At 43.9% G+C, this 20,092-nt stretch overlaps 1 protein-coding gene across 1 annotated transcript in view; it reads left to right on the top strand.

Moving 5' to 3' along the window:
* taf5l (TAF5-like RNA polymerase II, p300/CBP-associated factor (PCAF)-associated factor) overlaps positions 1 to 19,630 on the top strand; it is a 28,389-nt gene extending 8,759 nt beyond the window's left edge. The window contains exons 3-5 of the mRNA XM_072505447.1: positions 4,986 to 5,090; positions 9,082 to 9,806; positions 18,032 to 19,630. Of these exons, the coding sequence (XP_072361548.1) occupies positions 4,986 to 5,090; positions 9,082 to 9,806; positions 18,032 to 18,823 (1,622 nt within the window). The 3' untranslated portion in view covers positions 18,824 to 19,630. The remainder of the gene's footprint in view (positions 1 to 4,985; positions 5,091 to 9,081; positions 9,807 to 18,031) is intronic.
* Positions 19,631 to 20,092: the final 462 nt, after the last annotated feature.

The raw sequence follows: 20,092 nt of genomic DNA on the forward strand, positions 1-20,092 counted from the left end.
GCTCTGAGGGCTTCAGAGGGTTGGAGGGGGCTGGTTCGGGGGGTGGGGGGGGGGGGGGGGGGGTGGGGGTGGAGCATAGGGTTTCATTGCATGCAGATGACCTGCTCTTGTACATTTCTGACCCGATGGCGGGGATGGACGGAATCATGGCGACCCTGGGGGAATTTGGCCGGTTTTCGGGGTACAAATTGAATATGACAAAAAGTGAAATGTTTGTAGTTCAGGAGAGGGGCCAAGGGGACCGGCTGAGGGAGCTGCCATTCCGCTTAGTTAGGGACAGTATCAGGTGCCTGGGAATACAAGTGGCGCGGGATTGGGGTCGACTGCACAAGCTGATCCTGTCTCGGCTGGTAGATCAAATGCGAGGGGAGTTCCGGAGGTGGGATGCGCTCCTGCTGTCGTCAGCTGGGAGAGTACAGACAGTTAAAATTACGGTCCTCCCAAGGTTCTTAATCGTGTTCCAGTGTCTCCCCATTTTCATTCCACGTTCCTTTTTCAAGAGGGTAAGCAAGATCATTTTAAGCTTTGTAAGGGCGCGCAAGTCCCCGTGAGTGAAGAGGGTGATGCTTGAGCGGAACCGGGGTGAAGGGGGGCTCGCTCTGCCGAATTTCAGCAACTATTATTGGGTGGCTAACATAGCCATGTTAAGGAAGTTGGGGGGGGTCGGCTTGGGAGCGGGTGGAGGCAGCCTCATTTAGGGGTACCAGTCTGGGGGCGTTAGTGACGGCGCCTCTGCCGTTCATGCCGGCGCGCTTCTCCACCAGCCCTGTACTGGTGGCGGCCCTGCGGATCTGGGGACAGTGGAGGAGGCATGTGGGAGCAACGGGAGCATCCGTCTGGTCCCCAATATGTGACAACCATCGGTTTGTTTGCCCCAGGGAGGTTAGACGGGGGTTTTTGGGTATGGCAGGGATTGAGCGGATGGGAGATTTGTTTTTGGAAGGGAGCTTCCCGAGCTTGAGGGCGCTGGAGGCCAAGTTTGGGTTAACGAGGGGGAATGAATTCCGGTATATTCAGGTGCGGGACTTTTTGTATATGCAGGTGCCATCTTTTCCACTCTTGCCACTAAGGGGGATCCAAGATAGGGTAGTGTCTAGAGGATGGGTGGGGGAGGGAAGTATCTCGGATATTTACAAGGAGCTCATGGGGGCGGAGGAGATGCAGACCGAGGAGCTGAGGCATAAATGGGAGGAGGAGTTGGGAGGGGAGATTGAGGAAGGCCTGTGGGCAGACGCGCTGAGCAGGGTTAATGGGACTGCAACATGTGCCAGGCTTGGCCTGATTCAATTCAAGGTCGTCCACCGGGCCCACATGAGTGTCCCGGATTAGCAGATTCTTCGGCATAGAGGACAGGTGTGTAAAGTGCCTGAGAGGACCGGCAGACCCTGTCCACATGTTTTGGGCTTGTCCAAAACTTAGGAAATACTGGCAGGGGTTCGAGGGGTTGAACAGGAGGGTGGCAATGAGTCCAGAGGTGGCGATCTTTGGGGTTTCAGAGGACCCGGAAGTCCAGGGGGGAGAAAGAGGCCGACGTCTTGGCCGTTGCTTCCCTGCTAGCCCGGAGACAGATACTTCTAGCTTGGAGGGACTCAAAGCCCCCGAAGGCGGAAGCCTGGCTGTCAGACATGGCGAGTTTCCTGGGCTTAGAGAAAATCAAGATCGCCTTGAGAGGGTCGTTGTTAGGGTTCGCCCGGAGGTAGGGGGGGTGGTTTAGGGGAATGTAGTGTAGGGGGTCAATTAAGCAGATCTGGGTGGGGCGGGCTACAGCAATTGCACTATGTACTTTGTTTACTGTACAGTCCTTTTGTTTTCTCGTTCTGTAATTCTGCTGTTTACAATGCCAAAAAATACCTCATTAAAATTGTTTATTAAAAAAAATATATCTAATTTCTTTCACATTTAGCCCATTGTTGATGGCATCTATAAAATGAGATGGGAACCGATTTTATGGTAAAAGTGTTACAAAATGCAAACACCAAGTTTGTTAGGAATGTCACAAATGGGGACAGCACGCTGACACAGTGGTTATCACTCCTACCTCACGGCGCTGAGGTCCAAAGCTCGATCCTGGCTCTGGGTCACCGTCCGTGTGAAGTTTGCACATTCTCCCAGTGTTTGTGTGGGTACCGCCCCCACAACCCAAAGATGTGCAGGGTAGGCGTATTGGCCACGCTAAATGGTGCCTTAATTGGAAAAAATAAATTGGGCACTCTAAAATTTTAAAAAAGGAATGTCACAAATGGGTTTTATGCGGATGCTTGTTTGGATTTTGGGAAACCAATGCTTTCTTGTGGCCCCACTCAATTGCAGTTCTCTTACCTCAGCAGTAGAACGGTAGGCACATAAATCACCTTTTCAGAATTGGGTCCAAGTAGCTGTATAAAAGCAGCTACAGTGAGTGTTAGTTCACAAAAGCGTTGTGGCTAAAAATAAAATAGGTGGGACGAAGAATTTTTTGAAATGGTAATTAACTCGTGATATGCAACTCTAATTATCCACACTGTCGTAATTGGGCAGTCGCATCTCCCAGGGAATACGAGAACTCTTACTGTGAAAAATATTGAATTTGGTTTTTAAAAAGGCATGATTTATACTTGAAATTGGGTTGGTTTGATAAGGCCTTTTTGATAGTCCAGAAGTCATTGAGCAGGTGAGTTGACGTTAATACCAAGAAATGCCAGATAATATATATTGCACAGTGAGTGGTACTTTGGATACTGCAATTATTGTACATAATACAAACATTGTAAACCGAGGAAGTGGGCTTGACTTCCTGGGCTTCATAAGCAAGCATATATTGTCGACAAAGGTTGTAATAGATGTGGAATAGATAATACGTGCAAGTTGCATTTGAGATGTAAGTTGCATGTCTGTGTTGGGTCTGGTTTGAATCTACCTCATTGTGGATTGGAAGTCTCTTTGCCGCCCAGTCCCACTTCGAATGTTAATGAGCTACGGTCACAGTAAAATAAACAAACTGTATGCTGGTGCTGAAGATGGCCACAGGATATGATTAAACAAAATTTAGCAAAAGGAGCTTATTGTTATATTTGACAAGATGTGTGTGGTGCTTCTTTTTATGGACTCCAGCAGGGTGTGATAACCCAGTGATAATGGTACTCGACTAGCAATCCAAAGTCACAAGTCTAAATTGAATCATGGCAATTCAATTCTGGTAATTAGTGAACGAACTGCAGCAAATGACCACGGCCGACTAATGTTCTTCGGGACAGTGACCCTGCTACCAATCCGATACAATGTGGTTGAATCTTAATGCGCAATTGTGGATGGGTAATACATAAAGTCTTGTGCTTGTCTCCTATATTCCAGGAGCAAGTGATCATAGTACTGGATCAGCAACCTGCAGGCTGAGGGTTCAAGTTGCATTTTGGAATTTAAAATGTTCCTGGGCAAGTGGAATGTTGGACCGTGGCAAGTAAAATGTCAGGTTGCTCGAGTGTGCCCAAGGATCATTCAACTGCTTCCAGTAATGTGCTTTATTCTGCGCAATCCACATATTGATGCTTTTATGCCACATTTTGGCAACTGGGCACACAAAGGTGTGCGCAGCCTTTGCATATGTGCAATTAGTGCCACAAGAGTGTAGTAATCAGTACTGTGTGTGTTGTGATGAAGTGTGCTGATTTGCCAGGGTATCCCACCAATTTGTGGTGGTGTGTAGTTTTGTTCTGTTTTGGTGTAGGGAAACAAGTGCAATACCAGTGACAAATAGCCCATTCAACCGGTGGCAATTTTTGAAGATTATTTATTAAAGTAAAGACAAATATGCATAAACTCTACTCTCGCAATTTAAGATGTATGAATTACTAAACACCCACATTATATAGTGTATCCCTTGTTCAAAGATATCTACGATTCCTGAACTCTGTATGACTTCCCCTGTTCCTCAAACAACATCCAAATTGAATAACCATCCTTTTTCCTGGTCCAGTGAAGATATTTCAAAACTGCTCTTACGTAAGTTTGTTGCACACATTGGCTCTAAGACTTCGAAGCTTGTTTGCTGTAAACGTGGCCTTCAGGCTTGGTGACTGGAAACTGGCCTGTCCACTTTGAGACTGCTAGATGGTAACTGCCTACCTTCCTTCTCCGGGACTAGTCAATTATACCTTTGTTGGGGCAGCATGGTGGTGCAGTGGGTTAGCCCTGCTGCCTCACGGTGCCGAGGTCCCAGGTTCGATCCCGGCTCTGGGTCACTGTCCATGTGCAGTTTGCACATTCTCCCCGTGTTTGCATGGGCTTCCCCCCCACAACCCAAAGATGTGCAGGCTAGGTGGATTGGCCATGCTACATTTTTCCCCTTAATTGGAAAAAATGAATTGGGTACTCTAAATTAATTTTTTTTAATTAAAAATTTATACCTTTGTTGATCTTTGATTATGCCTTCTGTGCATTTGGCTGTCTGCCCCCATCAACTTCCTTGACTATATATAAACCTATGTATATCTCCGGGACCTTCCCAATCGTCGATAATCAGTTTCTCCTCCATAAGATATTCACACTTGATTATCTAAACTGCAGTTCTAAACCCCTTACTGGGAGAGACGCGCATACCAATTGAGGCCCTTTGAATACTGTCTGCTGCTGTCTCCAGGCGGACCCATGACAGTGTGTATATAATTTATATATTAAATATTTTCTTTGCATATATAGGTGTGTCTATAATAGCATGTTATTTGTTGCAAAACATTCCGTGTTCGTGGCTGGAATTGAGGATGCTTTGGAAAAATTGCGACGTTGGGCTGTAATTATAAAAAAACTGCTTTGTCACACCATAGTCAAACTGGTTCAATTTAATTACAATTTCATCTATACCAGCTGAATTGGCCTTGCCCCTTTTATAAGTGATCTCAGCTTGCCGCTACACTTTGTTTTCAGATGGGAAATTTGATGTCCACATAGCCTTTACCGCATGTGTCAGGTCCTTGATGCTGATCACATTCATTTATATTTTTTAAAAACAGTTCAGGCAGAGTCTGGCTCTCCCAACGTAGTGTCTGCAGCTCCCTGTCAAGCGGATCCTAATCAGTATGAAATACAGTTTGCACGGCTGAAAATCTTCCTTTTCGGTAAGTTTGGATAGAAGCAGGCTTGTGTTTAAATTTGTTTAGTTTATGTAAAATTGCCCATGCGCTGTGTCTCGTTTTTGTGTCTCGTTCTCTACTTGATACCCTTTTTGAATTCAATAGATAACATTAGAAAGCTGCAATTGTGTGATGTACAAATTTTTACCTAAAAGAAAAGTATTATTTGAAGTTTGTCCTCTTCACAGTAACTTCATTGCAGTGTTAATGTAAACCTACTTCTGACACTAATAAAGATTATAATTATTATGAGATTTGTTCATTGAGTAATTCTGAAATCAAAGGGAAGGTATTCTATCAGTACAGCTGACTTATTGGTGCTGCCTAACATACTTAAAACTCATCATTCGAGTTCTGAAGAGAGGCTGGGGAGGTATGGGTAGACGCATGGCATGTTACAGTATTAGTATTCCAGAGGCCTGGTTTAATGATTCAGAGGCATAGTTCAAATCCCACCACTACAATTGGGAAAACTTCAATTAATTAAATAACTCTGGAATCAAAAGCTAGTATAATTAATAGTGACCATAAAACTACTAGATCATAGTAAAAGCCCATTCGGTTCACTGATGTCCTTTAGGGAAGGGAATCTGCAGTCCTTACTCAGTGACACCCATACTATAGGCTGGACGCACAACAATGTGATCAACACTTAGCTTCCTCCAAAATGGTCTCTCAAACCACTCAATTGCATTCAAGGAGGCGGCCCACTGCCATTTTTAAGGACAATTGGGGATTGGCAGAAAATTATGGCTTTGACTGCAACGCCTATGTCCCATGAATATTTAAGAATGGGCATTAGTGACTAAGTCACAGGTCCTCTATTTGTACAAAGATTTGAAGTTATGTCTCCTGTTTAATTAATTGAGCACAGTAAGAAGTCTTACAACACCAGGTTAAAGTCCAACAGGTTTGTTTCGATGTCACATCGAAACAAACCTGTTGGACTTTAACCTGGTGTTGTAAGACTTCTTACTGTGCTCACCCCAGTCCAACGCCGGCATCTCCACATCATAGTTAATTGAGGGTCTTGGTTGAACAAAGCTTTATTATAAATACTTTGTTCCTCCTCAAATCAACACTCTGCTTTTTGAGAGGAGGTATTTGGAAGGAGAAAACTCTTCCTATTGATATTGAAGCAGTTCTCCCAGAGGTCTTGGAAATGAGGAATGCAGCCACCTGCTTTTATATCACTGAACTAACCCACTGTCAGATACTTGTTCAGCATGATTTATCTGAAATTTGTCTTGCTATTCACCATGGAGATAAAAATGGGACAGATAACAGTGTGAGAGGTGGTGTACTATATATTCTAACTTGAATAACCATTTCATTTGTAAAGAATGATAATGAAAAATCTGGGATATGGAGAGTCAAGTGGTCCTTGTGGAGAGTCAATTGATACATTCTCAAGAGGTTATAGGATTTTGAATGAATTCCAGGAAAGTAGTTGTAAGAGTTCACTTCACTCCCTTCCCTGAATGCAGAAAATGTGTTAGTTTAATCACTCAAATTCTCACAGATAAAGAAAGTTACTGAAGAGAATGACAAAGATATTGGGACTTCCACTGTTTGGAAGCACATGTTACGGCTTGTTCTTTTCATCTGCCAGTCCATCTGATAGGCCTAATAAATATTGTTAACCTGAACAGCACAGTCTGACAGCGAGACATTTAGAAATATCAGGAGGGTAACAACCAGTGTTCCCACGAAGCTGTGCGTGACCGTACAGGCCTTGATCCAGATTAAATACAACACATTAGGGCAGCACGGTGGCCCAGTAGTTAGCACTGCTGCTTCACAGCGCTGAGGACCCGTGTTCGATCCTGGCTCCGGGTCACTGACTGTGTGGAGTTTGCACATTCTCCCCGTGTTGGCTTGATCTCACCCCCATAAACCAAAAATGTACATGGTAGGTGAATGGGCCACACTAAATTGCCCCTTAATTGGGAAAAAAAGAATTGCGTACTCTAAATTTATTTTTAATACAACACATTGTGCATCCACTCAAATAAATTTAAAGGTACTACACATTGAGAAAACAACAACATTTTGGAAGGAATGTTGGTGCTGACTGTGTCCCATGTTTGCCTCCGTGGAGTCAGGGTTTGTCTTTCACCTACCCAGTGGACTCATGTGATTATGGTTTTGGTTATGGAATTTGGGACTTGCCAATGGAAGCTCCTTTTTCTGTCGAACACAAGTTGGAAATCCTAGAATGGCTTCAGCACAGAAGGAGGCCATTTAGCTTGACCCGTCTGTGCTGACGAGCAATTTAGCAAGGCCCCCCCCCCCCTTTCCCATATCCCTGCAATTTGCTTTCCTTTCAGGTGCTTATCCAATTCCCTGTTTGAAAGCCGTGATTGAATCTGCCTCCATGACACCTAGATCCTAACTACTCGTTGCTTACATCGTTTTTCCTTTGATCCTTTTGAAATTCTCCTTAAATCAGTGCCCACTGGTACCCGACTCTTCCACCAACGGGAACAACTGCACCCTTTATACTCTGTCTACACCGCTCCGGATTCTCATCACCTCTGTCAATAATCTCTTCTCAACTTTTACTTCACTCCGGAGAACAGTCCCAATCTGTCCACGTTACTGAAGATCCTCATTCCTGAAACCATTCTCATAAATCTTTACTGCACCCCCTCTTGATAACTTTACCTCCTTTCTAAGGGGCGGCATCCTGAATCAGACACAATACTCCATTGAGGCCAAGCCAAACCTTTTTATAAAGATTCAATTTCCTAGGTTTTGTACTCTTTTTACAACTTATTCTAACTACTTTTTCATCCTGCCCTGGCATCTTCAATTTGTGCATATGTACCCCCAAGTGTCTCTGTTCCTGCAGCCCCTTTAGAATTGTACTCTTTATTTCATTTTGCTGTTTCTCATTCTTCCTACCAAAATGGCTGACTTTGCACTGCATTAAATTACGTTTGCCATGTGTCTGCCCATTCCACCAGCCTGTCTATGTCTTCTTGAAACCTGTCAATATCCTCCTCACAGTTCACAATACTTGCAAGTTTTTGTCTTCTGCAAATTTTAAAATCGTGCCCTTTGTACTCCAGTCCAAAGTTATTAATCTAGATTAAGAAAAGCAGTGGTCCTAGATCAACCCCTGGGGAATATCATTGTATACCTTTCTCATTCTGAAAAACAACCATTTGCCTGCTACCTTTTCCTGTCACTCAGCCAACTTTGTACCAGGCCGTCACTCTCCCTTGTATTCAATGAGCTTCAACTTTGTTGGCAAGCTTAATATGTGGCTATTATCAGAAGTCTTTTGGGAGTCCATGAACACCACATCAACTGCATTACCCTCATTAATCGTCTCTGTTACCTTGTCAAACCGAATCAAGTTAGTTAAACACAAGTTGCATTTAACTAATCCTTGCTGGCTTTCCTTAATTAATCCAGAATTATTCAAGTGACTGTTAACTTGGTCCCATACAATTGTTTCTAAAAGTTTTCCCACCATCAAAGTTAAACTGATTGGCCTATGGTTGCCGAGTTTATCATTGCTCACTTTTCTTTTGAACACCCATCCTTTTATACCCATTTCCTGTTTATATGCTTATCCAAGATATTTGTTCCCTTTTATGTTGGCTGCCAGTCTCTTCTCACACTCTCTATGTTACTCTCTCATTTCTATTTCATTTCCCCTCTGAACTTTCTGTATTCAGCCTGGTTTTAATTTGTATTAGCAACGTGATATCTGTCGTACACATCTTTTTCTCTATATATCTCCTTTTGTCACGCAGGGAGCTTTGGTTATCCTATCTTTCTCCCTTGTGGGAATATACCTCAACTCCACCCCTCTCCAGCTATGCGTTCATCTGCTCTGTCCTCCTATTGCTATACACCCTTGTGCACGGCACCAACAGTAATCCAGAGGGGAAAAATAAAGTTTGAGTTTTAACGAGTGCTGAAAGTGTTTTTACTCACTTCACTATCACATTTCTGGTTCCAGATACAGAATCGAAGTACAGCCGAGAAGTGAAACAATTGCTCTACCCTTTATTCATCTACCTCCACCTTGACATGGTGCACAGTGGTTTGAAGAGTGCAGCAGACAGCTTCTACAGTCGGTTTCACGGAATGTTCCTACAAAATACAGATCAGAAGGACATCATGGAACAGCTGCGGACTACTCTGAATAGCCAGGATATTTATTCAAACTCTAAGCTGCGTAGTCTGATTGAAAATAAATATGTTGTTAGCCTTACTGAAGAAAGCTACAACTATCTCCTCCGCTACCTCCAGAGTGACAACAATAGTGCTTTGTGCAAGATTCTTGCCTCTCGGGTTCAGCTGGACGTACAGTGTTCTCCGCAGACAGGTTATCAGCTGTACAGTGTTGGCACGCAATCGCGCAGCGAGGGGGTGGGCATGGAGCCCTCAGAACTACCCTCTACCATGTTGCAGAATGAAGCCGCACTGGACATGTTGCAGGACACTATAAAACGGGTAAAAGATGGACCTCCTTCTCTCACAACTATTTGTTTCTATGCTTTCTACAACACAGACCAGCTACTAAATACTGCGGAAATTTCACCGGACAACAAGTTGCTAAGTGCTGGCTTTGACAACTCTTGCATCAAACTCTGGAGCTTGAAGCCGAAGAAGCTCAAGTTCGGACCGCAGCAGGTGGATGTTTCTCGAATCAACCTCGCCTGTGATATCTTGGATGATGAGGTATGAAGGTCTTTGTGCTCCCTGGGTTTTGCGATGAAACTCTCCCTGTCAGCACTGTGTGTGTATCTACACTGCAGCAGTTCAAGAAGGCAGCTCACTACCACCTTCTCAAGGGGCAATTGGGAATGGAAAATAAATGCTGGCCCAGTCAGCGACGCCCACATCCCATGAATTAATTTAAAAACCTAGCAGTCAGTATCAAGTTAGATGAGAGGTTTGTTGTTTAATATTTGTCCACTGGCAATTGTAAGAGAATCTGAGAAGTTGGAAGTTTCATTTTGTTCTCCTAGGAATTGAAGTTACCCTTTAAACCCCTTTGATATTCACAGCATGGTAGAGGAACAACTATCTTTGGATTCATGAGGTGGGTCGCTTGAAGGACTCTTCCAAACGGGCGAGTTGTTTCCAAGAATATCCATTCCGTTTATTTGAGACTAGTGAAAAATTGGTTTCAACAACATTTAGTGTTTGTTATAGTTCAAGTTGACGCTCCAAGTGACTTAATGCAGCCAATAGACTTTGCACTGACACTTTCACCGTTTCATTTGAATGTAATCACTTCAATTGCATTAACTGTTGGTAAATGATAAGTATAGTTCTTGCGTTGTAAAAGAGGCTGGGTATGGCTGGTGAATCCGCTTGGAATGCATTCCTTAACATTACAAATTAGAGCAAGAGGTTCCACTTTACTCTTGGCTCAATATCTTCAATAACTGAGCAGCAAGTTGTGACATAGTGGACAGAATATAGGCTAGATGCAAGTTCTTTGTTTGTATATGCAAACGTGAATCTGCCCTGATGGAAAATGGTCTGTTCTTGTCTATTGTCCTGTCCTTGCTCCCTCTTTTAATTTCTCTTTTTCTCCACTGTGCCTTCTGTTCTTTCTATATCTCTATTTTCTTTTTGGGTGGTGTGCGGGGAAGATAACCTGAGTGCAGCCGGTCAGACTTCCCAATGTCAGGTATGGGAAGAATGCAGCTTGGAGGACGTGGTACCCTCCTGCTTTACAACATCCCCCTTTCTCGTGTTTCACTTCCATCCTCTCTTCTTCCCAACATTTTTATTTTATTTCATTTTTATAAATTTAGAGTGCCCTCTTTTTTTTCCAATTAAGGGGCAATTTAGCGTGGCCAATCCACTTACCCTGCACATCTTTGGGTTGTGAGGGTGAGACCCACGCAGACACTGGGAGAATGTGCAAACTCCACACAGACAATGACTCGGGTCCTCGGTGCCATGAGGTAGCAGAGCTAACCACTGCATCACTGTGCCACCCCTCTTCTTCCCAACATACCCTTGTAGCAGAGCCCTTCCCCAATTATCCTCCTCTCTCACACACTGTATGCTCCATGATGCACCATTGGCAAACCCCACATTTCACCCCGTGGTTTGACTTCCAGCTGTGCCTTAGTTGCTATTCTTCTGAAACTCAGTAGGTTTTTGGTTCAAAGCCCACTCCAGAGACTTGAGCACAAAAGCTTTGGCTGACAACCCAGTGCAGCACTGAGGGAGTCCTGCACTTTCCTGAGTTGCCGTCTTTTGATGAGATGTTAAATTGGTCCCTGCCTGCTCTCGTGGGTGGGTATAAAAGATTTGTTAGTACTGTTTTATAGACGAGCAGGGCAGTTATTCCCGTCACCTGATGATTTATCCCTCAAACATCTTCAGTAAGGCAGATAATCACATTGCTGTTTGTGGGGCCTTGCTGTACATAACTGGCTGTCCCGGTTTCTGTAGTACAGTGATTACCAAGTTACTTCGTTGGCTGTAAAGCACCGTGGGATGTCCTGAGGTCTATATAACCCAAAATTAATTTTCTTCATAATGAGAGAGCGTGCAATAGTCCCATCTATAGCTTGTGTTAGTGCTGCAGATGACTTACTAGCAGCTGGCAGTGAAATGTATTCTTTTTTTCATTGCAGCTCAATTATCATCCAAACATTCTATAAACAAGTTGGGGGGTGGGTAGCATTGGTAATATTGACACCCCCAATTTTCATGCATTAGCGCCACCTGTGTGCACTCAGGAATGTCCTCAGGAATATAAACCTGGAGAGACTTCTAAAGGTGAGGATACTTTCTCTTCCATATTCAGGCAGGGTCAATTTTTGCCTTTGGAATGGACAGGTAAAGAGAAATTTGGAATGGGAGAAATGAAAGATAAATGGGGTCAGTATTGGTGGAAGAGTTATGCATTTTGCTGAAAAGAGAGACCTGTTACTGAAGCTTTCTGTCTTGTACTCAATCAGGACAAATGCAAGAATGCCAAATTTCAAATGATCACAATTTATACTGCAGGAGGAATGGATCCTGATTGATTGGCAAGTTGACTCAATTTGGCTGAAGCATTGCCATGGAGAAAGCAAAAGGGAACTAATAAGCTTCTCAATCTGAGCAGTTCAAAAAAGACATAAAGCTTGAACATATTCCTTTTGTTTGCAGAGAATGAGTCCCTATTATGGATGCATGTTGCTTCTAGCAAGTGTAGAATCATGGAATTTACAGTGCAGAAACGGGCCATTTGGCCCATCGAGTCTGCATCGGCCCTTACTAAAGCCCACACCACCCTATCCCCGAAACCCAGAAATCCCACCTACCCTTTTTTTTGGACACTAAGGGCAATTTAGCATGGCCAATCCACCTGACCTCACATCTTTGGACTGTGGGAGGAAACCGGAGCACCCGGAGGAGACCCATGCAGACTTGGAGAGAACGTGCAGACTCCGCACGACAGTGATCCAAGCTGGAATCGAACCTGTGACCCTGGTGCTGTGAAGCGACAGTGCTAACCACTATGGTACAGTGTTGCCCACATCATGAGCTCAATTAATTATCTTAACTTGGTTATTAGTGCAGTCATTAGTACACTCAGGATTGTTCAGAAAGTGCTGCCCTGCCCTGGAATGGCATCTGACAGTAGACTTTTTGTTTTGCGAATGCGGGCTGGCTGAGTATGGTCTACTCACCTTTTAGGAATACTCAAAGGAACGTTGAGGTGAGAGCGGCATAAGGAATTAGAATCCCAGGGATGGAAGATCCTGATTTTGATAAGTAGATATTTCCTAGAGCTGAACAGGGTGGGTTCAGCCATTGCTAAACAGCAGCAAACTTTGATTTATTCAGTATTTTAGTATAATTTGCTCTGGACAGGATGTTGAGGAATAGTATGTCGATGAATGAGGGGTTTGGGAGGAGATGAAAATTTAACACTAGGATATATGAAAGTGGTGGGGGGAGATGAAAATTTAACACTAAGATATATGAAAGTGGAAATAGAAATGTGGCGCTGTGGAGACACAATGCAGTCTGGTGAAAAGTGGAGTAATCAGCAGATGCAAAGGTTGAAGAGCGGTCAAGGATAATGAAAAGGATAGTGAGCACTAACCAGGGTTACACAGGATGCCATTGTGACATTGACCAAGGTGGGGTCTCTGTCTTGGTCTGTTTCAGAAGTAAGGTTAGAAGAGGCCTGTTGAGAGTTTGTGGTAGAAATAACCAGCCTTTTCTGTCCATGGCTAGGATTGGAAAAGTAGTTTGTCAGGACAGGTGGTTGGGGATGGGTCCTCCTTCGTTTTTGGCAAAACGTTTTGAGCAAAGTAATATTAATGAAGACTGGGGCAGGACGGTGCAATGCCAGTTGGTGTGGTGTCAATAAAGAGGGAGGGAATGGTCAGATGAGAGGAGGTTGAGGAATTAGCTGAGAGGCTTCAAGGAAGACAGGGGTAGAATGGAATGGGGCAGGAGAATAGAACATAAATGCGAGACATTGGAAAGGAGAGACCAGGGGTTACTAAACAGATGGCTTCTATTTTTAACATCAAGAAAGCCAGGAGCTGAAGATGCAGGGTATAAGAGCTGGGAGCAACTCTAGTGTAGTGGAATAAGTGTTTTGGGCTGTTTTCATAGATTATCATAGAATTTACAGTGCAGAAGGAGGCCATTCGGCCCATCGAGTCTGCACCGGCTCTTGGAAAGAGCACCCTACCCAAGGTCAACACCTCCACCCTATCCCCACAACCCAGTAACCCCGCCCAACTCTAAGGGTAATTTAGCATGGTCAATCCACCTAGCCTGCACATCTTTGGACTGTGGGAGGAAACCGGAGCACCCGGAGGAAACCCAAGCACACACGGGGAGGACGTGCAGACTCCGCACAGACAGCGACCCAAGCCGGAATCGAACCTGGGACCCTGGAGCTGTGAAGCAATTGTGCTATCCACAATACTACCGTGCTGCCCCATATTTAACTCACCAGGTGCTGCTGGAAGTTATTGAGTGTCTAGCATTTTGTCTTAATTCTAGATTTCCCATGCCTGCAATATTTGTAGCTGTTGAATCTATTTATTGAAACAAATGTGCAAGTACTGCAGTATTTGCTCTCTAGAATGCGGAAATGAGAGCGAGTGATATTGTGCTGTATCCCAAAGTCCTTCACCCCATCATTGGCTCCCAGGCCTTGAGCTGTCTAAGCCCTAAAACTCTGGAATTCTCTCCTTAAACCCATTCCTGTGCTCCTTCCTGTTAAAACTTTACCTCTTTGACCAAGCATTTGATCATCGTGGGCGGCACAGTAGCACAATGGATAGCACTGTTCCTTCACAGCTCCATGGTACCGGCTTAGGTCACTGTCTGTGCGAAGTCTGCACGTTTTCCTAATGTCTGTGTGGGTTTCCTCCGGGTGCTCCAGTTTCCTCCACAGTTCAAAAGATGTGCAGTTTAGGTGGATTGGCCATGCTAAATGTCCCTTACTGTCCAAAAATGTTAGCTGGGGTTACTGGGATAGGGTGGAGGTGTGGGCTTAAGCAGGGTGCTCTTTCCAAGGGCTGGTGCAGACTCGATGGGCCAAATGGCCGCCTCCTGCACTGTAAATTCTATGATTCTATCTGCACTGATGTCAGTTTTTGACTGACCATGCCTCTTTGAGGTACTTTGGGTGATTTACTATGTTGGGAGTTCTGTGTAAAAAGCAAGCACTGCCTGAGGTGGTCCCATCAGACACCAAGATGAATCAATTATTAATTCATGGAACATGAGCATCGCTGGCAAGGCAGCATTTAATACAACTCCTTAAGTACCTTGGAGAAGGTGGCGGTAAGTCGCTGCCATCAAACTTTGTAATCCATGTGATGTCCGTACATCCACACTTTAGGGCGTTCCAGGATTTCGATCCAATGAGTGTATTTTCCAAGTAGGAATGGTGGAAGATTTAGAGGAGAACTTGATGTTTTTCCCAAGTACCCTCTGCCCTTTGGTGGAGGGTTGAAAGGCGCCTTTTCCAGTTGCTGCATTGAATCTGGTGGATGGTTTACTCCGCAATCACACTTTGTTTTAATGGTGGAGACTTTAAGATGGTGGATGGGCCATCGATTAAGCAGAGTTCAAGTCTCGGCCTGCAGACTTAAGTTTACCCATGTGGCCTGTGCACCAGGCAGTGGAGTGGGTGGAGATCTTTGCTTTGATATTAAATTGGGCAACTCAGAACTGATCAACAAGTCACATGAGGGTTTTTAGACGTGGCAAATGTTTGAAAGTTGACCCCAATCGACTGAAGCAGGCGGAGAAGGGACAAGGTGGCTTCAAGGTTTGCTTGTTGGGAGTCATCCTCTATATTGTAGTGGAGTTGACCAAGGGAAGTGGACTCTGTCCGAAGCAGACACGCTGGGTGCTGTTCCACAGAAACATGGCTGTTATTGGGTTCTGTGTGTCGTGTTTCTTTTTCTCATTATCTGGAATACTGACATTTATTGCTCATCTGTAGTTCCCCTTGAGGTGCTTCCATTTGATACAACTAAGTAACTTGCTAGGCCAATTCAGAGGACAATTAAGTCAATCATCACGGTCACATTTGCGTCAAACTAGGTAAAGTTTTTCTTTCTCTTAAGACCATTTTATTGGGCATCGACCCAATAAATGTCACTGGTGTGATGGGATTTTGGACGTTCTCTGGATTTTTTTTATAGAAGAGTTACGGGTTTGGAACAGGACTGTGAAATCCCAGGTACATCTATGAATCCATAGAGATGTGAAGCATGTAATCTGTAACCTGACCACTTGTAACAGTGATTAACCCACTGTAGTACTGCGCCTGTGAGGAGTGATGCAAACTGGGTCAATCCTCCTCACAACCTCAGACTGAATTTTAAAAGCCTTAAAATTGGAATGAATGAGGAAAGGTTTTTCGTATTGTTTTGGCCACTGACTCCTGGAGTGCGACAAAGCGCAAAGAAACCGTTCGGCCCATTGAGTCTATGCCAGCATAACCTATTTTACGCTTGGTCTCCCAACTACTACTAAGGCAGTAGAGCAGTGACACTATCTTCACTGGTATATGGTGTGTAGACTGTGGTGAGAGGAACATTCGGGTTAAATATTTCAGGTCAATAACCTTTCATCAGAAGAGTTCCCCAACCTTCTCTCACCAGGTGCTGCTGGAAGTTATTGAGTGTCTAGCATTTTGTCTTAATTCTAGATTTCCCATGCCTGCAATATTTGTAGCTGTTGAATCTACTTATTAAAACAAATGTGCAAGTACTGCAGTCAGCTCTCCCCAAGACCAAGGCTTCAGCTTAAGTTGGGGGCAGTTAGCTGAGATGATGTGCTCAAGCCTCTGAAATGGGGCTTGCATGCACAACCTTCTGAAACTGAAGCTAGAGTGTTACCAGGTGTAGGATTGGTTTTCTCTTGAGGCACATGATGCAAATGCTGCAGGCATTCTATTGTGTTTTACATGCTGGGCCCTTGTGTGATGAAATTCAGGGAGCTTCCACCATCATGATAAAATATTAAAACATGCCGCTGTGCAGAGAGACCTGGGTGTGCTAGTGCATGAGTCGCAAAACGTTGGTTTACAGGTGCAACAGGTGATTAGGAAGGCAAATGGAGTTTTGTCCTTCATTGCTAGAGGGATGGAGTTTAAGACTAGGGAGGTTCTGCTGCAATTGTATAAGGTGTTAGTGAGGCCACACCTGGAGTATTGTGTTCCGTTTTGGTCTCCTTACCTGAGAAAGGACGTACTGGCGCTGGAGGGTGTGCAGAGGAGATTCACTAGGTTAATCCCAGAGCTGAAGGGGTTGGATTACGAGGAGAGGTTGAGAAGACTGAGACTACTTGTTCGAATTTAGAAGGATGCGGGGGGATCTAAGAGAAACGTATAAAATTATAAAGGGAATAGATAGGATAGATGTGGGCAGGTTGTTTCCACTGGTGGGTGAAAGCAGAACTAGGGGGCATAGCCTCAAAATAAGGGGAAGTAGATTTAGGGCTGACCTTGGGAGGAACTTCTTCACCCAAAGGGTTGTGAATCTACGGAATTCCTTGCCCAGTGAAGAAGTTGAGGCTCCTTCATTAAATGTTTTTAAGATAAAGATAGTTTTTTGAAGAATAAAGGGATTAAGGGTTATGGTGTTCAAGCCAGAAAGTGGAGCTGAGTCCAAAAAAGATCAGCCATGATCTCATTGAATGACGGAGCAGGCTTGATGGCCTACTCCTGTTCAAAGTTCTTATGTTCTTTATGAGGGTTCTGTGACACTATTATATCATTTTACTATTGCTGATTATATAGATTCTTTTTAGTAGAGGGGAGAATTAGCATAATTTTGAAAAGTCACCATTACACTTTAGGATCAGAGGTAGCGGTGAAGATCTCTTGCCCCTGTTTTACTAGACTATTATTGGCTGTAAATCTCTGGGCTCCACAGCTAGAGAACTCCCTTTTACTGCTCTGTTGGTAATTTCAGCTGCTCCCTGCTCAATGGGCTACACCAACTGTAGGTGCTTAACCCCTGACACAGGGCAGTATTGTCACCGACTGGCTCTGTGCTGTTTTCCAGACCTGCAACATTAGTTGTCACAAATGCACCCCTCCCAAACCAGTTGCACCTGGTTACTAGGACAGTTTGGAGAAGGAAAGACATCCTGTTGTCCTCTGGCTTTGCTCTCTTGCCCGTTGGAAGCTGATTTAAGAAACCCATTTGTGCAAAGCACCAAGTCTCATTCTGAATCCTCTGTTGACCAACAGAACAGCAGAAAGGGAAAGTATAAATATGTCTCTTGTTTTGCCATTGCACACCCAAGACCACGGTGAGATGTGTAGAACCTCAGAAGCATATTTAAAGGGAACTTTCACATCCTACATGCTCACATGATAAATTGAAACTTAATATTATTTATTTTCTACCTACTCCTGATATTTATTGATCTTTGCTTACTTTTTTCCCCTAATGCAGGTGGAAGATGATGTGGGCAGTGAAATGAAAATCCTAAGAGGACACTGTGGGCCTGTATATAGCACCAAATTCCTTTCTGATAATTCGGGACTTTTGTCATGTTCGGAAGACACAACAGTCCGTTACTGGGATTTGTGCAGTTTCAAGAACACTGGTTTGTACCAAGGCCATGCTTATCCAGTCTGGGACGTCGATATTAGTCCCTTGAGCCTTTACTTTGTAAGTGGATCACATGATCGGACAGCAAGACTTTGGGCACTTGACAGAACATACCCATTACGAATTTATGCGGGTCACTTAGCAGATGTAGACTGTGTCAAGTTCCACCCGAACTCTAACTACATAGCCACAGGCTCAATAGATAAAACTGTGCGCCTGTGGAGTACACAGCAAGGGAATACTGTACGTCTCTTCACGGGACATCGTGGACCTGTGTTGGCATTGGCTTTCTCTCCGAATGGGAAGTACTTGGCTTCAGCGGGTGAAGATCAGCGATTGAAGTTGTGGGACCTTGCATCGGGTACTTTATTCAAAGAGCTGAGAGGGCATACTGACCACATAACTAACCTTGCATTTAGCCCAGATAGCAGTTTGATTGTTTCTGCATCCATTGATAATTCGGTTCGTGTCTGGGACATTCGTAACGCCTACGCAAATTCATTGGTGGATGGTTCTTCCAGTGAGCTGGTGGGTGTATATATGGGACAGACCAGTAACCTTTTGAGTGTGCAGTTTATGGCCTGTAATCTGGTGTTGGTTACTGGGGTTGCACAAGAAAAAAAAGAACAATAAGCATCAAAGAACAATTCCTACTATTTAATTAGAAACTCCTAAAAGTAAGCCATCAAGAGGACCCAGGTGTATCATGAATGTACCTTGTGGCTTGCTTTGGGGAGACATATAGTACCTTAACAGGCTGGCTTTGATGACATCTTGTTGCTGCCAACCACACCAACTGTTGCACAATCTTCCCAATATTTAGATAGGAAAGTGATTCTGTGATGCACACTGGGACCAATATTGGTGGTTTCTCCCATGTCAAATCTAGGACATCTGTGCTGGGTATCCATGTCACTCAGTTTGCAGTCCTCTGCAAATCCACTAGGTGCAGGAGTTCTGGTCAACACGTGGTTGAGGTTAAGATGCATGCTTACATCACTGTATTGCTATGACATTCAGAACGTGAATCTGGCATCCTTCCGATGTTAACCGCCAATTGTCCACCTGTTGGACAAATTATGCCACTCATACACAATCGGCCGAAAGGTGACTAGAACATTCTGGCTGTAATTTATTTTGTCTGATCTTGTGTTCAGAACAAACAAGATCCCAGTTGAAGTTTGAGTTCCTCTGTCACACTAGCCAGATGTTTAATTCTGCAATTTTCTGGAAAATACACTCACGCGGCAGACATTGATTATGTTTAATCTGAGAAGTGGTGTATTTAAAATTACGAAAGGTGCTTGAAATTTTGATAAGTACTTCAGCATACAGCCCCAAGCCTGCATAAAACGAAATGAACCTTCTGCTCAGTCTCCAGGAAAGCAATCAATATACATTTTTGTTAAACTGCGTATTAAACTCTGTTTTGCACAGTGAGACACGGAATTGAGTGCTGTTTTCCAAATGCAATTTAGTTTCTGAATACAATGCCAGTTGCTAGTTACCATTTTTAAGAGTGATCAAGCTGTTGTATTCGGAAGAAATCTCTGTTTAATCGCAACACTGACACAAAGATAAAACTTAATTTTTTATAGATATATATTTGTTTTCCCCCATTGGCTTTGACATGGTTATCAAGACTCAAGTGGAATCTTCAAGTAAAGCAAAGTTAGGAGGTGGAAAATAATTAGATATGATATCAGATGTAATTTACCCTCTCCCTCTCTTAACGCTATAAATCATGCCCTTACTATTGTATTCCCATAATAAATTTCTGCATCCATATTTGGAATGGAAATCCAGCAACTGGGATTGAACCTTTCCACCTGTGGTGATGCTGCAGTGCTACTTGGAGGACGGAAATCACAACCTTGCGTTTACTGGGGAGATGGTGGCACA

The sequence above is a fragment of the Scyliorhinus torazame genome, chromosome 1, assembly GCF_047496885.1.
Source record: "Scyliorhinus torazame isolate Kashiwa2021f chromosome 1, sScyTor2.1, whole genome shotgun sequence".
Lineage (NCBI taxonomy): Eukaryota > Metazoa > Chordata > Chondrichthyes > Carcharhiniformes > Scyliorhinidae > Scyliorhinus > Scyliorhinus torazame.